Source organism: Xylocopa sonorina, chromosome 8 (genome assembly GCF_050948175.1).
Source record: "Xylocopa sonorina isolate GNS202 chromosome 8, iyXylSono1_principal, whole genome shotgun sequence".
Lineage (NCBI taxonomy): Eukaryota > Metazoa > Arthropoda > Insecta > Hymenoptera > Apidae > Xylocopa > Xylocopa sonorina.
In genome coordinates, this window is record NC_135200.1 from 1,541,087 (window position 1) to 1,565,448 (window position 24,362).

At 32.1% G+C, this 24,362-nt stretch overlaps 5 protein-coding genes across 6 annotated transcripts; 3 read left to right on the forward strand and 2 right to left on the reverse strand.

Moving 5' to 3' along the window:
* Positions 1-3,314: 3,314 nt before the first annotated feature.
* On the reverse strand, positions 3,315-6,339 carry LOC143425963 (HUWE1-associated protein modifying stress responses). Its single transcript, XM_076899057.1, has 5 exons — positions 5,867-6,339; positions 5,530-5,601; positions 4,121-4,292; positions 3,740-3,885; positions 3,315-3,576 (listed from the first exon to the last, which is right to left on the reverse strand). The coding sequence occupies exons 1-5, from the start codon at positions 6,057-6,059 to the stop codon at positions 3,434-3,436; spliced, it is 726 nt and encodes a 241-aa protein (XP_076755172.1). The 5' UTR covers positions 6,060-6,339; the 3' UTR covers positions 3,315-3,433.
* A 369-nt stretch (positions 6,340-6,708) lies between these two features.
* On the forward strand, positions 6,709-9,942 carry LOC143426026 (regulation of nuclear pre-mRNA domain-containing protein 1B). Its single transcript, XM_076899132.1, has 5 exons — positions 6,709-6,989; positions 7,765-8,069; positions 8,434-8,568; positions 9,085-9,360; positions 9,696-9,942. Exons 1-5 carry the CDS (start codon positions 6,839-6,841, stop codon positions 9,843-9,845), a joined length of 1,017 nt encoding a protein of 338 aa, XP_076755247.1. The 5' UTR covers positions 6,709-6,838; the 3' UTR covers positions 9,846-9,942.
* Positions 9,943-11,507: 1,565 nt separating this feature from the next.
* Cnep1r2 (CTD nuclear envelope phosphatase 1 regulatory subunit 2) lies at positions 11,508-12,762 on the reverse strand. The gene is made up of 4 exons (XM_076898965.1): positions 12,628-12,762; positions 12,412-12,483; positions 12,118-12,252; positions 11,508-12,057 (listed from the first exon to the last, which is right to left on the reverse strand). Exons 1-4 carry the CDS (start codon positions 12,653-12,655, stop codon positions 11,903-11,905), a joined length of 390 nt encoding a protein of 129 aa, XP_076755080.1. The 5' UTR covers positions 12,656-12,762; the 3' UTR covers positions 11,508-11,902.
* A 1,211-nt stretch (positions 12,763-13,973) lies between these two features.
* Positions 13,974-19,366, forward strand: LOC143426191 (uncharacterized). The gene is made up of 11 exons (XM_076899430.1): positions 13,974-14,345; positions 14,564-14,633; positions 15,162-15,438; positions 16,306-16,498; positions 16,666-16,880; positions 16,964-17,253; positions 17,315-18,100; positions 18,414-18,521; positions 18,623-18,724; positions 18,808-19,117; positions 19,193-19,366. The coding sequence occupies exons 1-11, from the start codon at positions 14,288-14,290 to the stop codon at positions 19,265-19,267; spliced, it is 2,484 nt and encodes an 827-aa protein (XP_076755545.1). The 5' UTR covers positions 13,974-14,287; the 3' UTR covers positions 19,268-19,366.
* On the forward strand, positions 19,359-20,510 carry LOC143426189 (uncharacterized). Of its 2 annotated transcripts, none has more exons than XM_076899428.1 (3): positions 19,359-19,570; positions 19,659-19,880; positions 20,022-20,510. In XM_076899428.1, exons 1-3 carry the CDS (start codon positions 19,415-19,417, stop codon positions 20,502-20,504), a joined length of 861 nt encoding a protein of 286 aa, XP_076755543.1. In that variant the 5' UTR covers positions 19,359-19,414; the 3' UTR covers positions 20,505-20,510. The 2 variants fall into 2 exon arrangements, with proteins under 2 accessions (XP_076755543.1, XP_076755544.1); XM_076899429.1 differs by having other exon boundaries at positions 19,359-19,561.
* Positions 20,511-24,362: the final 3,852 nt, after the last annotated feature.

The following is a 24,362-nucleotide window of genomic DNA, read 5'->3' on the forward strand; positions in this document are numbered from 1 at the left end:
ACAGAGAACAGATTACTAACAACTCCCCATGAAGAAACGAAAGCTCTTTGTACACATAGATATATCTGTTTGGTGACTTTGTCAGAAATATCGTGCATCTTGTGCATAGTTACGACTTCCATTAGGCAAAATGGGAAAATACCTATTGTACCAACAAAATACTGGCGTGTATTCAAGCAACACCAATATTAACAAACACTGATTCTCTTCTTACGACCAGATACAGAACTTTCGAGGATATCAACTGGAAACGTCTCCATATTTTAAGAAAACAGAAATAATGATGACAGTGCCTGTACAAAATGACTCGATGTCCATCGCAAACTATTATTTTCTTATTGGTAAAATATTCCTAAGTATGGCATCTTCAGCATGTTACTTTCTTTTATGTAAGTGTTCGATCAGAGTTGCCTTTGTACGAAAGATCCACTCGGAAATAATGATCATCATCATATGAAAAGCATAACTATCGACGCTTCGCTTTTTCACTTTAGAAACATAGAAAGAAACAGTATCATTAAATTTCTAACGTACAAAGAATACTCGATATTGTATTATACAGTTCGTTTGAATGGAACTTTCAGAAACGTGACCCTGCATTACCAAACTGGTCAGGAAAATTGGAGTCAACTGGAGTTCTTGGAGTTTTATTAACTGCCGTATGATAAATATCATTAAAGCTATCGCATAGTTGTCAATATTAATAATGATAATATTAGCAATACCCCTAAGGCTATTGTTTGTCGTTACCATTACGAACGTACGCTATATTTACAACTGAACAACAATTTTCGCTTGTTTCCGTAACGGTGTTCAAATAGTGTCGAGGAGAAGAAAACAAACAGAAACTTACATTTCCAAATGAGTTTCGAAGAGTGAATAAAAGGAAATTCGGAATGAATAAGGAAAATTGAATTTCACTCTTAAATAAATTTAACGGCAGTTTGATTGAAAGAAACATTCTCGAATTTCCTATCATCGATAGTCTTCAAAATTCAGATAGAAATAATCATATGATACAACGCTAGAAATAAGATACATTCACAGTGACCTTCAAAAAAATAGAGCAATAAATCACTCTAATACAAGTCTTTGAACATAATGGTTCTTATAACATATACACGTGTGCGCGTATATGTGTACATGCATATAGAATGAAGAGCTGCCGTGTCTCCTCGACGGTGGCTACATTTAAGACGGAAAGCTCGTTTATTGATTAAGTCCATACTAGGAATTGTGGAAAAGTAGATCCTTTTACATTGCACTGCCTTCGTGCAGTCTTTGCCTGAGACACATTCTCCACTATACTGCTTAACCCTTTGCTTGCAAAGTATATGTAGAAGAAAGAAAAATCAACTTATAGATACAGTACAGTGAGCTTTTATCACTGGCATCATCCAATTGACGTTAAATACAAAGAGAGTGGAAGAAACTTCGAATAAATCCTTTCCACCGATCCGTTAATTTCATTCCTCGGTCCTGTTTTTAATATTAAGCGTCGTTTATCCTAACTTGTTTTATAGTTTACAACTACACAATTCTATTTAAAAATGTTATCAGTTACACAATTATGAGCACCCGCGACACATATGGAAAGAATAAGACGCAAACATCATATTTGACGTCTTCCTTGAATTTTGCTTCGAAACTCGATCTCACATTATTTAAAACTTTGGCGTTGAATGTCGAGACGCGAAAAACACGGTAGCAAACACATTTTTGATTGCTTCCAAGGGATCGCACACAGAAGTATATGAAACAAAGATATGTATTAAATTACAAACAAAAGAATTGCAGAAACAATTAAATGTGTATTATCGAACAGAGAATTTTGCGGTTACCCTACACGTAAATGTTATACACAGAATTAAAGGAAAGATCCCTTTTCGTACATGTAATGAATAGAAATTACAGAATTACAATAACTAAACAATTTATCAGCATATTTATCTTATTCATTTTCATTTATGGCTTTATTCTTTCTTGTATCTCTCATTTCCCATTAATTGCATATATAAAATGATATTTTTTATTGATAACAGCGTCCAAATATGAATTACTTATGATCATTTAATAATCATAACAATATAATCAGAGGGCTAAGCGATCCTTTGGATATTATGAAAGAACATTCTACAATCATCCTCTCCCCGTCCCCTTTTAATTTCTCGCGAAATTACAATCGTGAACAGTAATATAATTATAAAATATTAAATCACCAATTCATCACTTGTCAAACATCTCACTTGAACATATTACAGTACACTACGAAGTGACTGGAAAATCTCACGAAATATTAGCTGCTAATTTTAATATACACATCAATTATGTGTAAAGCACATTAGTTGCAGTTTTTTAACATCTCATAGTACATTTGGCAAGGTTCATACTCCTGGTTTATAGATTGATAAACTAATAATCACTTATACAGACTTTCTGCACATAAAACAATGACATTCACTCTGTATGGGCACTTTGAATGGTATTTTGAAACACGTTTGTATTATCTCTCGCAGCTTATATAAATAAATAAATAATTTCAAAATAAATTCTAGTATGTACGATAATAATTTTCAAATGATAACATTAAACATTATCAAAACAACAATTTTCTCAAATTAATGACATAGTAATTTCAACGGTATTCTTGTTTCATAAAATTAATTACCTTAACCGTTGATATCAAAACCAAAACTGTAAAGTTTAATAAATAATAATAATAATAATGATAGTAGAAATAATAATAATAATAATAATAATAATAATAATAAAAGTAGTAGTAGTAGTAGTAGTAGTAGTAGTAGTAGTAGTAGTAGTAGTAGTAGTAGTAGTAGTAGTGGTAGTGGTAGTAGTAGCAGTAGCAGTAGCAGTAGCAGTAGCAGTAGCAGTAGCAGTAGCAGTAGCAGTAGCAGTAGCAGTAGCAGTAGCAGTAGCAGTAGCAGTAGCAGTAGCAGTAGCAGTAGTAGTAGTAGTAGTAGTAGTAGTAGTAGCAATAATAATAATAATAATAATAATAATAATAATAATAATAATAATAATAATAATAAAAATAATAAAAATAGGAGTAGTCGAAGTAGTAGTAGCAGTAGTGATAGTAGTAGTAGTAGTAGTAGTAGTAGTAGTAGTAGTAGTAGTAGTAGTAGTAGTAGTAGTAGTAGTAGTAGTAGTAGTAGTAGTAGTAGTAGTAGTAGTAGTAGTAATAATAGTAGTAGTAGTAGTAGTAGTAGTAGTAATAGTAGTTGACAGGTAATACAGGTTACTTGAAATATACGAACGTGTTTTATACATGGCAATATAAACCACTGCCACCTTTTTAAAGTGATTATGTTTAATCGGGAAATATGTGGGGGAGTTGAACCGTTAATAATTAATTTGTCAATTGATTAATTAATGGGGAACAAGGGAGCGAAGCTACTTTACACATCGCGCGCCGTTACATGAAACGCGAACGTTTGTGCGTGGGAGATCCCATATCCACGTCATGCGAAGCAGGCCGTTTGTGATGTCGAGCGAATTCGCTACTAATAAAGGCCGACAATTCGGCTTGTCTTCCGGTGCGCCGAGACATTGGTGAACCTATTTGCATAATAATTAAGAAAAAATTTTATTGCATAGACGACTTCAAAACGAGTTATCATATTAATAGCGTAAGAATCTAGTTTCAATAAATCAAACAAACAGAAACTACACAATCGACTTATTTTTATAATTACATCTATTATATTAAGATAGTTCTCACCAGATAGTGCGATTGCTTCTCTAAATGTGTGTAATTCGGGGTCAGGGTCATTACCGGGTATTGGCGTCGGCGCAACAACCATGTTTGGTGTTGAAGTTTCTGACGGAGATGAATTGCACACCATCATCCTTGGCTTTGGTGAACTTCTGCAATTTTATTCATATTTATTTTATATATGCATTATATATGCTAACAAGACAAACCTTATAAAAGTTATTGGTGCATTAATGCCTATAGAATAAAACATTTAAGACACTTTTTTTCATAGCGAAGTACAGTACCATAGCTTTAATGTCTTTCTCAGCTTCTGGAATTGTCTGGTACAAAAGCTATTGAAAACATATCTGTTCTTAGCATTAGAGAAACCAATACGGTACTTACCTGTGCGAATGTGGTCTAGGTGGTGGTGGTTTCCCAGCAAGATATGCCAACAAGTCTTCCCTACGAATCATACGCCTTTTTTTTCTAGCCCAATTCATTATTTCTTTACTACGCTTTTGCCGTCCCATTTCTGTGCCTAAGTCGCTGCATCGACGCATGCTATCCATTGAATCTGTTGATACAGTAAGTATTACACTTAAAAAATAAATTACAATGTATGTATCACACAATAATAAAAACACATGTAAATAAAAGGTAAAAGGATATAATACTAAAGGATATCACTTTTATTCTAAAATACCAAATTTACAGCAATGGAAATAATCTTTTTCCCTCTCCCCCTGTAGTTTTGCAAAATGTAACCATATCACTGTTAATTTTATTAGTGATATAAGCTAATAAAAACAAAAAATACTTCATGTATACGCTTCGAGTATCAAAGAATAAATTAATACAGGTATACTAATACTGGTGTAAACTTGGTACTACAAAAATTCAACTATCATGCTTTTGCATTAGTCCAATTTATCTTAATATATCAACAAATAGAGTATACAAAGTATTAGGTTATATTTAGAGGTGGTTACAACTACTTATTATTTTCCTTGGATTACAGCGAACCATTGGAATGAACATCTCTTGTGCCCAATGTTCACTTTAATACATAACATATATAATAGCAATTAATAGTTTGATGTAAAAGAAAAAAGAAAAGAACGTACATTTAGAATTTAATAAGCATTTGTTTGAAAATTGGACAGATTTATTGTCAAATATAATATTTATATAATAATAAAAAAAAGTTAAAATTGAACCGATAATAGAATGAAATAAGTTTCTTCTAAAAAGGATAATATAAAAATGTAAATAATCAAGTGATTTCGTAAAAATGAGCTAATCTTCCTGAAATAAGAGAAACTTACTCTTGTTTTCTATAGATATTCGTATAATAGTCCAAAAAGTTTGCGTCAATTAACAGCTGACCTTCAGCATTGGTCAGCTGTGCAGAGCGTTCCGACGCACACGTACACACGCACGTACATCGTTGTGTGCGCAAGTGGGTGAGTGACGGCTGCAGAAAAGGATGACCAAATAGCGGTGGTGAGGATGAAGAGGGAGGGGAAAACGCGACGGTAAAATACAATAAATAAATAGTAAAGTGAGGAAAAAAGAGGAGAGGAGAGGAGAGGAAAAAAGAGAGGAGAGGAGTGGAGAGGAAAAGAGAGGAGTGGAGAGGAAGAGAGGAAAGAAGAGGAGAGGACAGGAGAGGAGAGGAGAGGAGAGGAGAGGAGAGGAGAGGAGAAGAGAGGAGAAGAGACGAGACGAGATGAGAGGAGAGAAGACGAGAGGAAGGTAAGTTTATCTTGGTGACATTGTTGACAAGAGAGAGCAAGGAAAAGTGCACCCACCTTTGTACAACGACGTGACGGTACCTGCGGCAGTCTGAAAGGGTAGCCATAGAGAGACACCCTGCGTACGATCTGTAAAAGAGCAAAGCGAAAAGGAGGAACTGGTTAACACGATCAGATCGATATGCAGATGCGGCGAAAAAAGGGTATCAAAGCAAACGAGAAGCGAGAACAGTAGCGTATCCTCTCGTACGTCGCACAAAATGGATGTCACGCAAAATGGTAACTGCAACTAGCATGAAACGTCTCGCTGCTCGTGATCTACGTGAAACTCGTCCTTTGGACAAGCCAAAGGTAAATAGAAACGACGATCGCTATTATCGTCGAATTAACTTGCCTTTGTACAGCTGGGCGATGGCCGACGCTGTCGTCTGAAAACTCGTCCACATCTGCTGGGAATAGAGTTCCTTTTCGTTGTGCAGTTGCGTTTCGTAATCCGGCTCAGTTTCCAATGCCTCGACGCACTGTTGCTCCCAGTTACTGTACCAAAGATCCATCAAAGGATCTTCTTCGCTTCGATCCTCACTCATGGCTCGTTATGCTAAAGACTTGCTGCGAGATCACGCCTCGCCCACCTACACGCACGCACTCACGATACGCACCAAAATCGTGTAACCCTAAATTCCGTCGTATCTTTCCGTTCTTTGTACTTCGACTTGCTATACCTCCGTTCTCTCCACTCGTCTGCTTCACGTAACGCGAACACGGTAGCTCGCATGCACACCACCCGAGTCAGGTCGCAGCCATTACGATGTGCCTCACTCGAGGATCGCACGAGTCTCACGCGCAATGAAACACGAAATACGAATTGCCAGGTACGAAGAACGAACTAATCCAACGATATATAATCCCTTTTCACCCCTCGGCTGCGACGACGCACTGATCCTTGGGAATCGCTGCTGTCCTCTGTTCCGTAATTCTCGCGATATCTTCTCATCGCTGTCGATACGGAAGACTCGTGTATAATGAATATACACTTTGATATTTCTATATTTTCTATTTAGCTTCCTTTTTAACATTCTTTCAACATTCAAATACACTTTATTTCGGTGGTTCTGAGAACATTTCAAAAGAAATTTAATATTTGAAATTACCGATCGTAAAATCGTTGCGACGTAGTTCAGAATACTTAAGACAGATAGCGGTAGTTTTCGTAACACGATGAATATGCGGTAGACTACAATATTTTATACACTGTTCGTGTTTGCATTTCAGCTGTTGAGTCGTGCACTTGTGCGGCTCGTGAGTTGAAATACGAATAGTTTTGTACATACGTTTTTTGCTGACGAAACAACGTTGCACTTTAAAAATGACAGGGTTTACAGAAAGTGCGCTTGTGAAAAGATTAATGGATTTAAATCCTTCTCAACAAAGCATTCAAACACTTTCCCTTTGGTTAATTCATCATAGAAAACATCATCCGACCATCGTGAAAGTCTGGTTTAAAGAGATGTGTAAAGGTACGTGACGATCGTCGTAAGTATATCTTTACTTCTTATTTTACATTTTAAACTTCAAATATTGAATATAATTTTATCATCGAGTTATTTTAAAAGACATTTCAAGTAGAATAAATGTGAACTAATTATCGTCTATATTTCTAGGTTAACTTATAAGTTAGATCACTATGTAATTGTGGACTCCTATTTCTCATAACAGTATGTCAACTGCAGAATTATATTTCTGTCGTTAGTGGCTAACAGTTGTGCAATGTATTTTAAAAATTATCCAAAATTATAATTTTCAACGACATAGTCGAAATTCAGTAACACATTTTTGCGGGTCGACATTGTTTGTTGAAACAAATGATTATATTATTTAAAGATTATATCGAAATATGTACTTTTTTGTCCCTTTTCGATAAAATATGATAATACTACAAGAAATAAGAAGTTAAAATTCTTATAATATAATTGATTCGTTATTGTTTAAATTTTTATTAAATATGCCATTAAATATACCATTAGAAATTATCTTATTTTAAAACTTCCTTTTTATTTCATACAATGTTACAAATTTATTTTCTATTAATTTTGTATGTTCTAGCATATACTTATCCGCAGCATACACATACATATAAGCGTTATTATTATTATTATTATTATTATTATTATTATTATTATTATTATTATTATTATTATTATTATTATTATTATTATTATTATTACTATTATTATTATTATTATTATTATTACTACTATTATTATTATTATTATTATTAATATATTTTTACAGTGAAGGATAATCGAAAGTTAATGTTCATGTATCTGGCAAACGATGTTATTCAAAACAGTAAAAAGAAAGGCCCAGAATTTGGGAAGGAGTTTGAAACAGTTTTACCAAAAGCTTTTGAACACATGAAAAGATTTGATGAAAAAACAAGAGAACGTTTAAATAGGCTGCTTCAAATTTGGGAAGAGAGAGGAGTTTATGATAAGGCACAAATTGCAGAGTTTAAGGCTGCTTTTACAGATACATCAAGAGATCCAGGAACGCCGCCTCCAAAAAAAAAACTTAAGAATGACATAGATAAAATAAAGGTAACTTGACGTATTGATTTCATTTACCATCAAATTTAGTATCTATAATTGAGCCAAACAAAGTGAACATTTTCCTAATCGAGACATTATGTGTTTAAGATTTTGACTATCATTATAATTAACACAAGATTTTTATTTACTTTATGTCACAATAAACAAAACATTGCTCTGTATTCTATTTACAATGAGCAGACAATAAAAATTCCTATAAAGAATCAATGGACTTATTTTTATTTCAATACTAGGAAAAGTTTAAAGCCATTATGCTTGGCTAGATGTGAAAAACAAATGACTGTCTATAACTGTCTAGTTATAGTATGTTCATATATTGTTACATATGATATAGTATGTTCTTGTATTGTAGAAAGACAAAAAGGAGAGGAAGAAATCGGAGACTGAGGTTGAAGTGGATGGAACCAAAGAGCTACATGTAACATTAAGTCCTCGTACTCCTGCAGGAGACCCACCAGAAACAGAGGAACTCATCAAAGCCTTAATGGTTAATACCATTTATAAAAACAACAAAAATACGGACTATGTATCGTTAGCAATAAACTATCTTATATATAGAAAAATATATTTTGAATCCATAAGGCATATTGGCAAGCATATTTACAGTTTGACATTTCCATCCCCAGTAGTAATTTTTTACTCTATTCATAACAATATATTTTACCTCTATTGTGTTTTACATTGTATTTATTCGATGTATTGCTTTATTAAACAAATTCTGTAGTTTTTGTTTTCTACTTAAATAACAAAATAGTAGCAGCCATTTTATTTTAAGTTAACAGATTAAACAGGTTTCTTTTTTCATTTTTATGAAAGCGTAATGGAAATTTTTTTATTTAATTAAATTCATGTAGTTTTGTAACACAAAAAAATTGGTCTGCCCTGTCGAACAAATCTTATTGTATACATGGGTCATTGCAAAAAGTATAAATCATACACTTTAAACATGTACGTACACATAAAAACATTGAAGGCAATCACTAAAAAAAGGCCTCTATTTCAGGATTTGGAAAACACAGCGTCATCAGATGCTGGTGTTAGAGAACGCATCGCATGCTTGCCTCCAGAAGTTTCTGAAGTTTCACTTCTTGCAAACCTAGCTGATAGAGCAGCTGCTGATCAGTTAAGTGTTGCAGTAAATGAAGCTGCTGCATTGTTAGCCGATTATAATGGACGATTACAAGCAGAAATGGAAGACAGAAGGAGATTATTAACTATGCTTAGAGATTATACATTGGCACAAAGGCAGTTACTTCAACAAGCGCAAGCAACTTTAGAAGTATGATTATACTTGTTTCTTTGCAAATACATATTTGACATGTTTATTTGAAAATATACAAATCTTTACAGAGAAAGAGGTAAAAACTCGTATCTCTATTACACTAAATTTAAAAGAAATTAGAGTTGACTACATAGGTAGTGTTAATGTAAGTAGGCACCTAGTAAAATCAATAATTTGATTCAGATTTTAATTAACTGATTCAGTTGATACGTTTTATAATTCAAATGTCACTAACACTTTCCATCTCAATGTCAAGAAAAGCCCAATGATACGATTCTTTATCTCTAGAGTATAATATTTATAAATTTAATAACATATGTGATATGTTACAGGATTATAAGGAAAAGCTTAAAAAAGTGTGTGCAGTCCGATCTGAAGTAAAGTCACACATTTCCAATTTGCCTGATTTGACACAATTACCTGACGTTACAGGCGGCTTAGCACCACTTCCTTCAGCCGGTGATTTGTTTTCTATGCACTAGCACCTGATTTCAAACAATACGATTATTGTATTATTTTTTGAGTTCGACATACAAATAAAAGCAACCATGCTATGTTAGCTTGGTTTTTGCAACGAGATACATCTTGTACTACAACTTTCTACTTTTCAATATTTGAAACATTAAATATTGATCTTCGTATATTACAAAGTATGAAATGGAAAGGTACTGATAAGAGATAACGTTATGAGATCATTTTGAGCAATACATCAGCATTATAAAAATATAAGTGAACGAACCAATTCTGCAACACTTTAGAATTTATAAAATCGATACGCATCAATCATTTTCAATTTTGTATTTCAATTATAAATCCTTTACTTGCGTACCGTTGTTTATTATTCAAAACGTGATGAAACAGATACAAAATGTATTCTTACTACAATATCTTGAGAGAAATTCATAATTTTGGTCCGAAAATAATATTCCCGTTTTGGCCATTACATAATACACAAGGAACTCAAAATACCAAATAAATTTCACAAAATTTTATTTTCTATTAATAAAAGTAAATATATAATTTAATCGGTTATTTACTGGGTTCATTATAAGCAGCAGAACATATATTAAATATGTTGTTACATCAAATAAGAAATTAACAATTTCATTTTGAATGGAAATATACCAACTTTATTATTGTGCAAGCTTCCGTTGTATTACAAAATACATGAAAACTGTACGTTTGAAAATTCACAAATATTTGAAAATATTTAGTTGCCCAATCATTGCTTACATGCAATGTTTAGAATGTTTCACTTACAATATTTGATAATTACCCCTTGTATATAAACATATATATATACTGGGACTGAGAAAAGCGTCTTAAGATATTAACACTGCAGTTGATTTTAAATGAATAATGATCTGCATAAATAAATAACATTGTATATGTAATGATGAAAGCGTGATTGTGCATTGCGAAAAAAAATTGTAATAATATGCAAGATATTAATACGAATAAATGTTTTGATCGTTATAATCATATCCTTTATTTAAATAATTTTATGCGTATAACATAGTAAATATTAATTATTGTTAAATAGTGTTTTCCCATTTGATACAATTAATTGTTTGGCTATAGTTAAAAATTAGAAACTATATAAAGAACCATAACCATATTATATAAAGTCATTAATTAACTACCAGTAAACCACTTCCAGTAAACAAAGTAAACTGTTTTAACAAGAAATTTCATTAAATTAGTAGGTATGAATAAATTTATTTTACATTTCTTGATTATACAATCATATTGTTGTATCGTTTATATATTAGTTTGGACGAATTAATAAAGTATTTTATTTTTACAATCATATTTTTATACATATAATATATATGCTAATCACATAATATAAAAGAATTTTAATTTGTGCTAACTATTGGCAAGAATATTTAGCAAGATTCATAAATTATATATGTCAGAATTTAAAAAGTGTTGTACAATTACAATATATACAATAAATAAGAATAATGAATGTGCAAACACTCGTGTGCTAAAAATAATATTGTTTAGGAAGTTATAGTATCGATATAATATATACACTGGAATATATCATATCAACAATATATCATATGAACAAATCATATTTACTATTACTTTGCAATAGATCATAAGATCATAATAATTGATATTGCTTTATTATAAATGAGGATTATTGTTACTTTTGCAACAGATTCTACAACAGTACAAGGCCTATGTTCAGAACGAATGTATATAGAAAGTATGTGTGTACATAATTTAATAAATACCATATTACCCACCATAAGGAATTTACGTAATACGAATTACTTTTTGCATTTGTATATTTTAATTCTAATGTGTAATCAAAGTTAATCAAAAATAGAAAACACTATCCATTAGATACAATAACGAGTCATTACTCCTTTAAATGCTAAGTACATTAAAATAATATCTTAACAATATCCTATACTAGAATCAAAAATGTTTTATATATACATTCCTTACGAACACCCTGTGTGGCAATTCAAGTACTAAGAACATTACAAAAGTTAACAGAAAATTTATAGCATTATCCCCTGCCTTATGTTTCATGATGTCGCGATCTTGTTGGTTTAAGAATAAGCTTCCCGGTGTCATCGCAACTCATGTTAAAATTTCCAAGAACACTCCTAGCCCTTTGAGTTATTATACTTGGTGCTATCACTCGTCTATGTACTCCCATCATAAATAATATCACTAAAACAAATTTATATTTGTATGATAAAATCTTGCATCGATTGCTTCTCGATTGCTTACCTAAAATAATACTAGCAATCGCAAAGAATGGATGATTACATAGACTTTGCGTAAATGATACAGCTGGAGTATTTGGGTCTGTCAACCAGTGCCAAGCACCAATGGCGGTACACACAGAAATGAAACCTAGCAGCACTGGAAATAGTGTCATTTTAAATATATGCGTAACAATGGAATTAGTTTAAATTCATGTAAAACAGTAAAATGAGCAAGTAAACATATTACATTTTTCGCCTAATAATAAAGTTTAAAATAAAGAAAGTTGAATTCATGCAGAGAAATGGAAAAACATACTCCTCCATCGCAGAGTAGCTGGTTGTAAACTAGCAATTACTTCAGTAAGACGTCTTTCAAAAGCTTTTAGATCTGAAAACAATAAAGAAACGGAAGAAAAATTCTATATAACCTGAGAACTATTTGTACTTTGTTACATGTCATTATTGTTGTTATTATTTCTCACTAAACATACTTATGTATTATTCATTTCGATTATTAAATTTTCGAGTTTACCTTCACACACTGTTTGATCTAAAGACATTTTTCACTAACTTCGTTAGTGCATTTAATCCGAATAAGTTACAAACAATCCCGGTTGTGAATCGCATCATTCACGCCACTATCGTTAAAAATATGAATTAAGATACATTTATATATATATATATATATATATATATATATATATATACCGTGCTGACTACAGCTCGCATTATCGAAACGGAGTTATTAATTAATGATTTGTGTTCATTCCACTAATTATTTACTGTTGCGTGTAAAGCTTATCAAAATTAACTTTTCATCACAGTAAATAGACAAATGCTCGCAAAATGCTAACGTTGAATTTTGACCCTCACAATCGGCAAAGTACTAAAAATACTAAAAATTGATGAGTTATAAATTAAATTGTTATCTCTGTTCAAAGGACGTGATTCACAGTATCTATAAAATATAAAAAAATCTCGTTTCGAAAGCTAACTATATCTTATGATCATTTTCAATTGAATAGGTTTGGGTTTATCATCATCCTTTATCATTTTAGTGTCACTAGCAATGTTACCGATTCAACATAGAATTCAACAAAGTCTTATAAATCATATAAACGAACACATTAATAATCAAAATTTTTCTAAAATTTGTTTAAATTAATAACACTAAAACGAAATAAAATTCAACGAAGATCCCACGGCGCAGCAGATGCACATAATATATAATTTGTTTTCCGTTTGAATGATTTATAAGACTTTGTTGAATTCTATGTTGAATCGGTAACATTGCTAGTGACACTAAAATGATAAAGGATAATGATAAACCCAAACCTATTCAATTGAAAATGATCATAAGATATATATATATATATATATATATATATATATTACATATGTAATACATATTACCATATATTACTCGATTTTTTTATTAAAATGTAAAATAAGTTTTTAGATCGTCGTGATATGATAGCTATATTTCGTTTTGACAATCGGTTATGTTCAATTAATAATATCAGCAATTAAGTAATAAACTCAAATAGATATATTATTAGATATAGTAGCTATTCAGATCTGAAATCGATATAGATTTTCTGTCCGCTATCAAGGATGCACATCTATATTCACGTTTCTTTGTCGTAGATGTAATCTCTGACCGCGAAACAGACGGCTGGAGGTCATTATCTCTTATCTCGTCTGTCTAGTCAATATTATTATCGACCATGACAGTAGCGGCAGAGGTTCCGTGGTTGATTCATGATTGTTCCCATAGAAACGTAGCATGCGATCGAATCGCGACCGCGCGTTCCTTTCGCGTTTAATACGGACTATTCGTATGTATGTACATATACGTGTCAGGTAAACTCTGTTGTACAGTCTTGCAGGTCTACCGCAGTCTCAAATATTGACACGACCTGCGATGAACCCGAGCAATGTCTTTTGATAGTCAAGGGTTTCGAACTCGACGTTCGCGCTGGAAATCGTGACGCACTGGAAGAGCGAACGGTTCACCGCTGTTCGAAGATTGAAAACAGTGATATAGGTAAAATTATCGCGCGATCTCGTTAAAGAAAGATTGGTCGATATAGATTCTTTGTTTCTCTTCTTTATCCTGCTTACTTGTTTGTCAATGTCATTACCGAACGTGTAAATTTCTTTTCGCGTTCATAACGTGACGCGCGCCAACAATGATCGGGAGAACGTCGCTAGTTGAACAAAAAAGGATCCAGTGGGCGAGAGAGAGAGGTAAATATCGCTATTATAATCATTCGCGAACGACGAATTCTGTTTCAAACTTTGAAAAATGTTCTATTAAACTCAAATGAGATCGAAACTGTTTCAATATGTATAATATACACGGTTGTGCCTCATACATGTCTCATACAAGTATAATAAGATAAGTGAGTTGTAGCATAAGAGTACAATAATATTGACAAATTAATATTTTTTTACAAATATTGTAGAAGAAATGGCACGTCTTGGTGGAAGTTGGGGGTTTCTGAAAAATAATATCAATATCCGCACCAACATCCGGTAAGTATTAGACATGTACATTTAACTGTACATTTTAAACTTATAATATGTTCAGAGTGCAATGACAACTTGTATAAGATAATTATAATGTTTAAATATAGAAATGTCGGAAATATTTACTTGAAATTATATTTTTTTCGAATATCAAAGTATTTTGAGAACTTTATTACTTAAGGTATTGGATATGGCGAGGTCGTAAATTAAAGCATTAACGAAAATGATACTCAGAGAGTAGCGTATCGTATTCTACTTTATTTCAGTAGTATTCGAATTCTTTATAGTGTAGTTGATGCGATTTATTGAGGATTTTCTGCCGATAAACACTTTGAAACGTTGAAACACGTAAACTTTAACGCCTGACCGACTTTATGACCTCGCTGTGTCCACGGTGGCTACCATACCTAATTCCTTAGATCAATTACTCTTAATATGCACACCCAAAGCTAGCCAAGAGGGTTTGTATCGACCCGATTGTCACCACAAGTTATTTTTACCGAAATAAATACATTAATGAAACGCATAACACAGCACTTATCCGAATGGTCCAAGTAAGTCTTTGGTGGAGACGAAGGACAAGCAGTCCGGGACACCTTTTCGTGCTGTTGGAAATTATGGAAGCACCGTCAGCCTGAAGAGTCTGACCACAGAGAATTCCAGAAACTCGGACGTAAGCTTAAAGTGTCTTGATTGCAATGGTGGTAGCATGATAAATCTGCTTGTGCAATCGGATGTGTCACAAATCAGGCACAGAAGCCCTAGTTTGCCACCAATTTACAGCAAGGATCAACAGCGATATCTATGTCAGGTTTGTCAAAATTGGAAAAACTAATAAAGGAAAACTTGAAATGAATACCTATCCAAGTATTACAAGTATACCATTGTGTAAATATAGTATTTATCGTTTACTTTATTTATGTTCACTCTACATATAATATAATAATTTTCCATACATAATAAATTATTGTTTATTTCATATAGTTCTAGTAATGAATAATAAATAAAAAAGGAAAGTATATTTTTCAATTCAATTTTAAAACGGAATCTATAGAAAGACATCGAATAAAAGGACAAAGGATTTATTGTAATCGTAATTTTCTTGCATAATTCAATAGTTATATTACGATTCCACTTTTTCTACTACGTGCCTATTCTTTTTTACACTAACTTAGGTGTTCCATGTAATGATGAAACAAGAAATGAACAGGTGCTCTTAATCACTGCTCCGTGACTATGTTGAAAGCTATAGGCAACTGGAATTTATGAAGCCGTGAAACTATATCGCGTCTGGCAAATTGATTCTTATCTTGAACCCGAAAGTCACTCACCTGCGGTGACTGTCGCTTGTATTATTATATACATGAAAATTATAGCGATTAAGTGTTATTATTTAATTGGACATAAATATATTTAAATGAATCAGATCTTAAATTAAGATAGAAAATACACAGAAGCTATGAATCTCTAAAGTCAATACTGGAACTCCGTTACGGTTTCCGATCCCTGACACGTACTGGCACAATAATCGTATCCAATACTATTTACGTATAGGCAGGTCGTATCTATTATAGATAGAGGAAGAGCACGATTTGAGGATTGATGGAAAGAAATTGCTCTAAAGCCACGCGAACGCATTCCCGTTCCGAATGAATGACTCCGTTCTTTCATGTTCTAGGGCCAACAGCGAGATTTTGCTGCTGAAGGAATGCACTATCATTCCGAGAAGCTTCATCGACTTTATGATTGTTACGAGAATTCGAAACAGAATCAGTATGGATCGCAGGGCGAGGAACGCGAGGGTGAGACTTCTGGTTATGCCAGTGATTCTGTAGACGCACCGGTATCAGCGATAGGAAGTAAGTTGAGCTGTTGAAGGCATAAAATTTTAGAATAAAAAATAGCATCTTTGTACGCTATATGTGTAATAATTGAGCAAGCAATAATTGAGTACGATACAACTCTAGTAATCGATAGTAATCAAGTTGGGAAAAGAACACATTTACTTGATGTTAGCTTAATTTCTCTCTCAAACCAGGTTGCAAACCATCAGGAGCGGAAATGTCCGAAAAAACGTGGAGCAATCCTTACCATGCAACACCTGAGAGTTCGTTACCGCCATCGAGAAGATTATCCGATGGTAGAATAGGCGACCTGAATAGGCCAAGGTGGGATAGTGTTTGGGGTCAAGAGACTGCACGAGGAGATCCACCACCACCCTCTTGGTTGGCAAGATTAGGACAATCGGGTCAAGTACGATTTATTTTCTTATCTTGACAAAAATAAGTTATTCGTGTGTAGAATTTGTTCAGTTATTTATTTACGTACTTTTCAAGGTTCTCGTTATTAATCACGAAAGTGCGAGCAGCTCGGATAGTTCGACGGTAGGTTCGATGGGATTAGATAACAACAAGACGTATCTTCGTGGTCAAAATATTCCTGTCGATGCGAGCATTCTTCAAGAACGGGAATTAAAAAGGCAAAAAGCTCTGGAGCTTCAGAACGCGATTAAGAAGCAGCTCGAAGAAAAGGATCAACAAAGGAAAAAAGAGAAAGAGCGAAAGTTGAGAGAGGAACGACTAGAAGAAGAACGAATTAAACGAGAAAGAGAAAAGGAAAGGGAAAGGTAGAAATGAACGTTTGCGATACGAACTTGATTAATCGATAACAGATTATTTCTGTCTTAGATTCGAAGAAGAGCAAAGAAAAATGAAAGAACGAGAAGCGGCGAAGTTAAAGCAAGCGGAGACGATGCGCGAAGTTCTAGAAGTAGCAGAACGTTTAGCAAAAGAACAAAGGAATGTGCGTCGTAAATTCGGTAAAAGTGTCGAGGAGAATGTTGCAGAATCCTCCGGAGATCGCGAGTCAATTGTTTCAAACGAAAATCAGTTCGATGAAAGTTTTCAAAGTGCGAGAACTCAACAAAATTTATCTTTCACCAACGACGAACAGGAAACGGTAAATGAAAATGGGAATGGGAATGGGAACGATATTAACAACAGTGATATCTCGAATAAACTGAACCAAGATGATTTTAATGATGACTTAAAAGTAGTTCAAGTCCCTATTAGTAAAGATGTAGCGATCGTATTGAGCGGTCGACTCGAAGACTCAGAATTGCTCGATAAGACGGCTAACTTGCAATTAGTTAATTTAGTGCTGACTCCAACGCCGAGAAGATCGGAAATTGATACGAAAAATAATTTATCCGTCGGTTTAAATACCTTTATACAGTATATACGAAATTCAAGCTTTGCTTCAGATTCATCAAGAATATCACCGACGATCGTAGAGAATAGATTACTCACGCCAAGCAAGTACAGAATTTTGAATGGACGTGATTTCGGCACACAGACCGATATAGAAAACGATCTACAGGATTTTCGGGAAAAACTGGAGGTGTTGACCATTAAGAATACCTCTGCGAAGGACCGCAAGGATGCAACAAATGCTAGTAAAAGGGACATTGAAAAGTGAGTCATAATATGATGCATTGAATCGCTTGAAAACTTGACGAATCGTAGAGGATTTCTATCTTGCAAATAGAACCGGTAATTGTTATTTCATTTCATTTGTCGAAAATCTATTTCTTCTGCAATTTAATTGTTATGGTGTGTTACTTAATTATTTAAATTCGTTTGCTATTTTCAATTATTATTATTTCTTTATATTTTTAATGTTTATCAATACTTTGCAAATATATTCCGTATACTATGACCAATCGCGTTATTAATTTACATACTATTGAATATCATGATGTGCAATACGAATAGAATAATTTAAAAGGTCTACTAATATCGGTTCGACGGATGAAATGACCGTAAAGGCTCTCCCTCGATCAAAATCTCAACCCAGAAGAGCTATTGAATCTAGGCCACAGTGGAATGCTAACAGGTAGTATTCGATAGCATTAAAATATACAGCTATACAGTTATTTGTTTAATCAATAATTTGTAAAATAGAACATATTTAAAATAACTAAAACATTTCGTCAGACCAGGAACTCGGTATCGTACGCAAAGTGAAAAAGATCCCCATTACCAACGGCGACTACGAATGAGAAGGCGTCAAATTGAATCTAGCGACGAACGTTCAAGGTAGACATATTACACTTAATGTTAAATTTATAACCTTAGCCTTTAGTCAATATTAATAAACGATTAACTGTATTCTTAAACAGGTCCCCATCTCCTGATAGAAGAAAAATTATAAACATTAAATCGAAAATTCGAGCTTTAAATAGACCGAAAACAAAAATTGACAACTATGAGCCAAACCTTTCGATGGATAGTCTAAACTGCATCGTGCCGTTGCAAATCGATAAAAATGGAAGACTTACCATTGAAGATAATAAATGCGAACAGAACGATAAAACTATATTGAGTAACGATCATATTAGCGAAGCTAGTAATATTAACGAATCACGAAATAAAAATAAAAATGTCTGGTGCGGACAAGAAATTTTATCCACGTTATCTACCTTGAAAAATGTATGCGACTGAATTCTACGCAATCGAATAACAACTTGAAATGCGTTTTATAATCGAAATATATTTATGTTTCAGGGTCTTTTAATGAAACAGATAGAATGGGATTCGGAGAGATGCCTAATCTCTCCCGCCGCGTCGGAAATTTTTTAACAAAATTTCGCCAAAGAATCGCGTTTTTCTGTACATTTTTGTTCGTTTCATTTTAGTTTTCCAGAAAGTGGGAGATTGCATAGAGAGTATGAGACGAAGAAGAAATAAACGACCTGACATATTTTTCTTGGATTACAGATATAGATAATGGCCTTCCAGTTGGAGGATCTTCTCAAAGAAGATAAAAAGGATGCAAATTTATTACCCGATCTAAGCAAAGCAACCTGTAATTCTCAAAAAGAGTTTCGACAACTTGTCGAGAATTGCCTTGAATTTAAAATAAAACCGGAAAAGGTACTAACGGTATAAGTAATCCTATGTTTTGTTTTTTATAATTAAAATATTATTCATACAATTGCCTTTACCTTTATGATTATAATTATGAATATAGGTGAAGAAAGATGATGCAAAAGTTCGCGATAAAGAATTTTCTTGGAAGCCAACTAGAAAAGAGGTGAAGACAATTGGAAAAGAATGGAATTATGGAAATCCAATACCTCCAGATATGAGAGGTTTGAATCTTCGAGAATTACAACAGGTTGCTATTGACTGGAGAATGTTAACACCAATTAGACCCAAACACAGGCAAGATGAAGAAATGTTCTCTAGATTGGTACTTATTTTATTCGAGTTCTATAAATTCGTTAATAAATTAAATTAATTGATTAAGGTGCTTCTAATCTAAGAGTTGTAATATATTTAATGTAAATAGTCGTGTTGGTTTTTTTACACTGCAGTATGTATTATGTTTCAGGTAGAAATGGGAAAACTGGAAGCAAAAACGATTGCTAAAGAACGACGTTCAGTTATAAGTCCCATTAGACGTAGCAAAAATCGAACTGGTATAATTGAGAGTAGCGTAAAAATTTGTACAGAGTGCGGAGATGAATATTGCTTTGGTGAGTTTTGTGGCGATGTTCTATATGATTTATACTTAAGGGTTACCGTTACGATTAGACAACCGAAAGTTAAAATATCTGCTGACACTGAAGCGATAATAGCTAATATAGACCGTAAAAAGAAACGCAAGAAAAAGAAAACTATTAAAAGTAAAAGCAGATCATCTAGAAAAAATGCTACCTTGTTAATTCGTAAGAAAAGGAAGAAATCTGCGAATAATGAGTCAAGAAGAGAAACTGATAAAGAGAAAGTAGAAAATAATGAAAACGATTCGAAACCAGTTAAACCATTTAAAAGGAAGTGTAGCAAATATAATAAAAAAGCATTTCAAAACTAATAGTAAAAGGTAGTAAACAGTATTCATATACAAAGTTATTAACTTTGAAAATATTTATCAGATTTATAAAAATCGATTTGTTATCAAAATAAAGTTAAGCGCATAACATTATTGTCTTTGTTTAAGATGAGTTAATTAATTAGTAACGATATAAATTATAAAGAAGTAAAAATTAAAAGAGAGTAAGAGTAAAATAAGCGTTCTGCACGTTTTACTGTTTTTCTATAGTCTGTGGTCCCTTGAAACTAATATATGCATATATATACCTTAACTGACTAGAACTGCTAGCAGCAGAATAATAAGTCAGCCTACCTGTTATACGTGTATATTAAATATATAAAAAACATTATATCAATAATTAACGGGCGGGGGCAGTAAATGGTTGCAACTGGATGTTGGAAAAATATAACTTTTATTCCTCATTTCATTTGTCCCCTTTTGCCTCTTTCTTTTTACTGTGCGATCCATTTCTTGTTTCTTATATGTTTACATCAAAAATGTCACAACCGAAAGTCAACCATGAAATGAGAAATATTCTGTTTCCGACTTTATATAGATTATAATTTAAATAATTTAGTAGATTTTTAAGAAAATCACGTGTATCCCTAATTCAAACAATTCATGTATATGTATCATGTACTTCAAATAAGTACATGCACAATGCAAGGAAACAAAATATTTCGCTTGAATTATATTTTTTCCATTGTTTTAAACGAAACGCTTCTACACTTAGGTATATCAATTTTACATTTTAACATTACGTTGCGTACACCATATATTATGATAACAATAAGATTTAAACTATACTTGCACCTTTGATTAACAAAACACAACATAAATAAATAACTATAACATTTCTGTTTCACGAAACTAACATTCTAAATTTGTTTATCCTGTATTTAATATTTATGCTACATACGGTAATTTGTAATCAGAGCCCCGTTGTATCATTACCAGTATAATATAATATTGCAAAACATTAGGCCATCAAACTTTTTACTTGTCAGATTTATGTTTCGTGAGTTTTTGTTGTTTAACAGAGATTATATCAAAATATTTACATCGTACTAAATGGATGAGAAACATCGTTAAATCAGAGTATAACAGTCCACTAAGCTTATATATAAATAAAAGCATCGTTAACTTTGTTGCCGCTACAATCCTATTTATATAGACAGTATTATTCGATCTATATCTTTTAAGAAAGTTATTACATCTCAAAGTATATACAAAGTATATACAACATCGCGCGCATATACATCATATATATTAGAAATTAATTAGAAAAGAACATTGCGGATTTATACGTGCATGTATGTGTGTGTGTGTGAACAATAGCAATAATACTCCTGTATTATAAATTATAAACAGTACAATTACATTTAAATTTAGTTTTTGGAAAATACTTCTTTATACCGTCATTTACTTCCGCGTGGAATTTTCATTAGCTTCATCTTGCCACAAAGCACGAGTTTTTATAATGAGACACGAATGAAGTGCATATAAATCTTATTCAAAATATGATATTCTTCTATTAACACGCGCTTAAAAATTCACGCAACTCTCAGGTTCGTTAATCAAATTAATTTCACCTTTGTCATTGTATTACGCGTATATTATGTTACGCGAGTATGAGATCTGAAGAATATTATACATATATAAAAATATGATAATATTAAATGTAGGCCGCATGGTGCAGCAGCTGCTCAAATTGTTCCGATTATTATTAAATTTAAGTACTCTGAATGATAATTCTATAAGTATAAACATTTCTTACGACCAGCGTTGAACATTATATTATCGTTCCTATTATAATACTATTACAATTCGATTGAATTCAACTTTACTTAATTTTTTTTATTCACTTGAACAACGTATAAACAAGTAAACTGATATAATTAATACGAATTACGTTAAAAGGTTATCCATAGGTATAATAAAAACAAAATAAAGATTACAGAACATTTGTTTTTCTTTAGTACCGTTTATACTTTAAACAGCAAAATACAACAACATTTACGAGTGCAAGAAAATCATTATATATCCCAACACTGATCATAATACTTGTACAATGATCTTTACATCCTATATGTTTTCCGAAATTTTGATAACTCAAGTAATTTTTTGCTTAGGTAAATATATAGGACAGTAAAAACTATAAGAATGCAGATTATTTGTTACACAAAAGACTTGAAACTCGGAACAACGTAGATATTATTATCTTTAAAGAGAAAGAAAGAAATAAAGAAAGAGAGAGAAAGAGAGAGAGCTAAAAGAAATTTTTTTTAATTCCTAAAAATTCTTACAATGTACTCTTGGCACGCGATGGTTAATCGATTCAACGATTGTATTTCATTTAACTCTTCATGATTTTGTATTACTGTAATCATAGAAGATCGTTCAGAAGTTTTCATTCATATGAAAAGAGAAATACGAAAAATATTAAAATCGTTAACATTTTTGTCTCGTAAATATACAAGTATAATGAGCATTTTGTGAAAATATATATTAAAGATAAAAGTATAAAATATGAATGACTATTCAAAACAGACACATATTATTTTGTTTTTACGAGTAAAAGCTATATAAACGATAGTATTATTTAATAATACTATTTTACAACGTTCGTCTAACGCTCAGGTATACAATATACTACTTATCACAATATTTCATTCACCAAACACCCTAAATAATCTTCCCTTGTCTCTTTACTAATTACTGATACTTTACACATTGTTAACACACAACCCTAACTAATAAGTTTATGACGAACAAATGATGCCATAACACATTTAATTACTACAATCACTCATCTGCTCACGATTATGTGATTGCAACGTCATTTTTCTCTATTTCAATTTTTGTCTTTGTTTTTCCAGAAAATAGAAACTAAAGAACTCTGATTATAGCACTTGAGTTCTAAGTTTTTTAAATATACCTCCATTATTTCTAATCTTTCTTTCAAAACATTTTTTTATTGGTCTAACAGAGTTTAACTCTTGTGTACAGCTCTAAAATGATATTCTATACAGCAGATAAAATAAAAATAACTATTATTACTTGTATCATCTAAAAAAGTCACTCTGTGGCAACTTTTAATATAATCAATATACTCACTTACTTTATGTTATACATGGCATAAAATATGAACGGCTGCTGGATTAGATTGTTCGCGAAAAATTGAATAACCAATAAATAAATTTAATTACTTGATCTACGTTTGAAAGCATTCATTAAGGAAATTTTGTACAGATTGTTACATTCAATTAGGATTATTTCTCTGTACGAAATAATAACATTGTTACTAAACAGTACCTTTCTTTCTGTTTAACATATGTGTAACAACTAGGTACTTAGAAAGTCAATACATAATTTTATAAATGATTTAAGTATTTTGAATATTTTATATGTTAACTTTTAATACCATATTATTAGTATTTTAGTTTATACTATACAAAGTATGACATTAATTGTATACATATTTCTATGAACTAATTCCTTCTGTAGAAACAAATCGAAATTGTAGACTAAGAGAATATATTTTATAAAACAATGGAAAAGACAATAAATAATCTCTTGCATAAGAGCAACTGTAATGGAAAAATTTAATTGTCTCTTGTTTATACAATAGTGTCAAGTTTATACAACTGTGACAACATCAATATTTATATAATGTATAATGATTATTTCGAAAACGTTACTTCGTATAAAAAAGACTTTATTCTACAATTTAGATTTATTCTTGCACGTGGAATTAGTTCAGGTACATTTGCTATCGTTATTGTACCATTTATACCATAAAACTCGGTATGAATTTCCATAATCGTCAGTTAACATATAAAAGATAATATATACACA

Bases quoted from the DNA above. Each gene is read 5' to 3' on its own strand.
- Cnep1r2 (XM_076898965.1), bottom strand. From the start codon at position 12,655: ATGTCTTTAGATCAAACAGTGTGTGAAG. The intron at 12,484-12,627 runs GTAAACTCGAAA...TATTGTTTTCAG, and splicing joins AGATCAAACAGTGTGTGAAG to ATCTAAAAGCTTTTGAAAGA. The intron at 12,253-12,411 runs GTATGTTTTTCC...CACTATTTCCAG, and splicing joins AGCTACTCTGCGATGGAGGA to TGCTGCTAGGTTTCATTTCT.
- LOC143426189 (XM_076899428.1), top strand. From the start codon at position 19,415: ATGGCCTTCCAGTTGGAGGATCTTCTCAAAGAAGATAAAAAGGATGCA. The intron at 19,571-19,658 runs GTATAAGTAATC...TTATGAATATAG, and splicing joins AACCGGAAAAGGTACTAACG to GTGAAGAAAGATGATGCAAA. The intron at 19,881-20,021 runs GTACTTATTTTA...ATTATGTTTCAG, and splicing joins AAGAAATGTTCTCTAGATTG to GTAGAAATGGGAAAACTGGA.
- LOC143425963 (XM_076899057.1), bottom strand. From the start codon at position 6,059: ATGAGTGAGGATCGAAGCGAAGAAGATCCTTTGATGGATCTTTGGTAC. The intron at 5,602-5,866 runs GCAAGTTAATTC...GCTCTTTTACAG, and splicing joins CATCGCCCAGCTGTACAAAG to ATCGTACGCAGGGTGTCTCT. The intron at 4,293-5,529 runs GTGGGTGCACTT...CTGTATCAACAG, and splicing joins CGTCACGTCGTTGTACAAAG to ATTCAATGGATAGCATGCGT.
- LOC143426191 (XM_076899430.1), top strand. From the start codon at position 14,288: ATGATCGGGAGAACGTCGCTAGTTGAACAAAAAAGGATCCAGTGGGCG. The intron at 14,634-15,161 runs GTAAGTATTAGA...CGCATAACACAG, and splicing joins AATATCCGCACCAACATCCG to CACTTATCCGAATGGTCCAA. The intron at 18,522-18,622 runs GTAGTATTCGAT...ACATTTCGTCAG, and splicing joins CCACAGTGGAATGCTAACAG to ACCAGGAACTCGGTATCGTA.
- LOC143426026 (XM_076899132.1), top strand. From the start codon at position 6,839: ATGACAGGGTTTACAGAAAGTGCGCTTGTGAAAAGATTAATGGATTTA. The intron at 8,070-8,433 runs GTAACTTGACGT...CTTGTATTGTAG, and splicing joins ATGACATAGATAAAATAAAG to AAAGACAAAAAGGAGAGGAA. The intron at 8,569-9,084 runs GTTAATACCATT...CCTCTATTTCAG, and splicing joins AACTCATCAAAGCCTTAATG to GATTTGGAAAACACAGCGTC.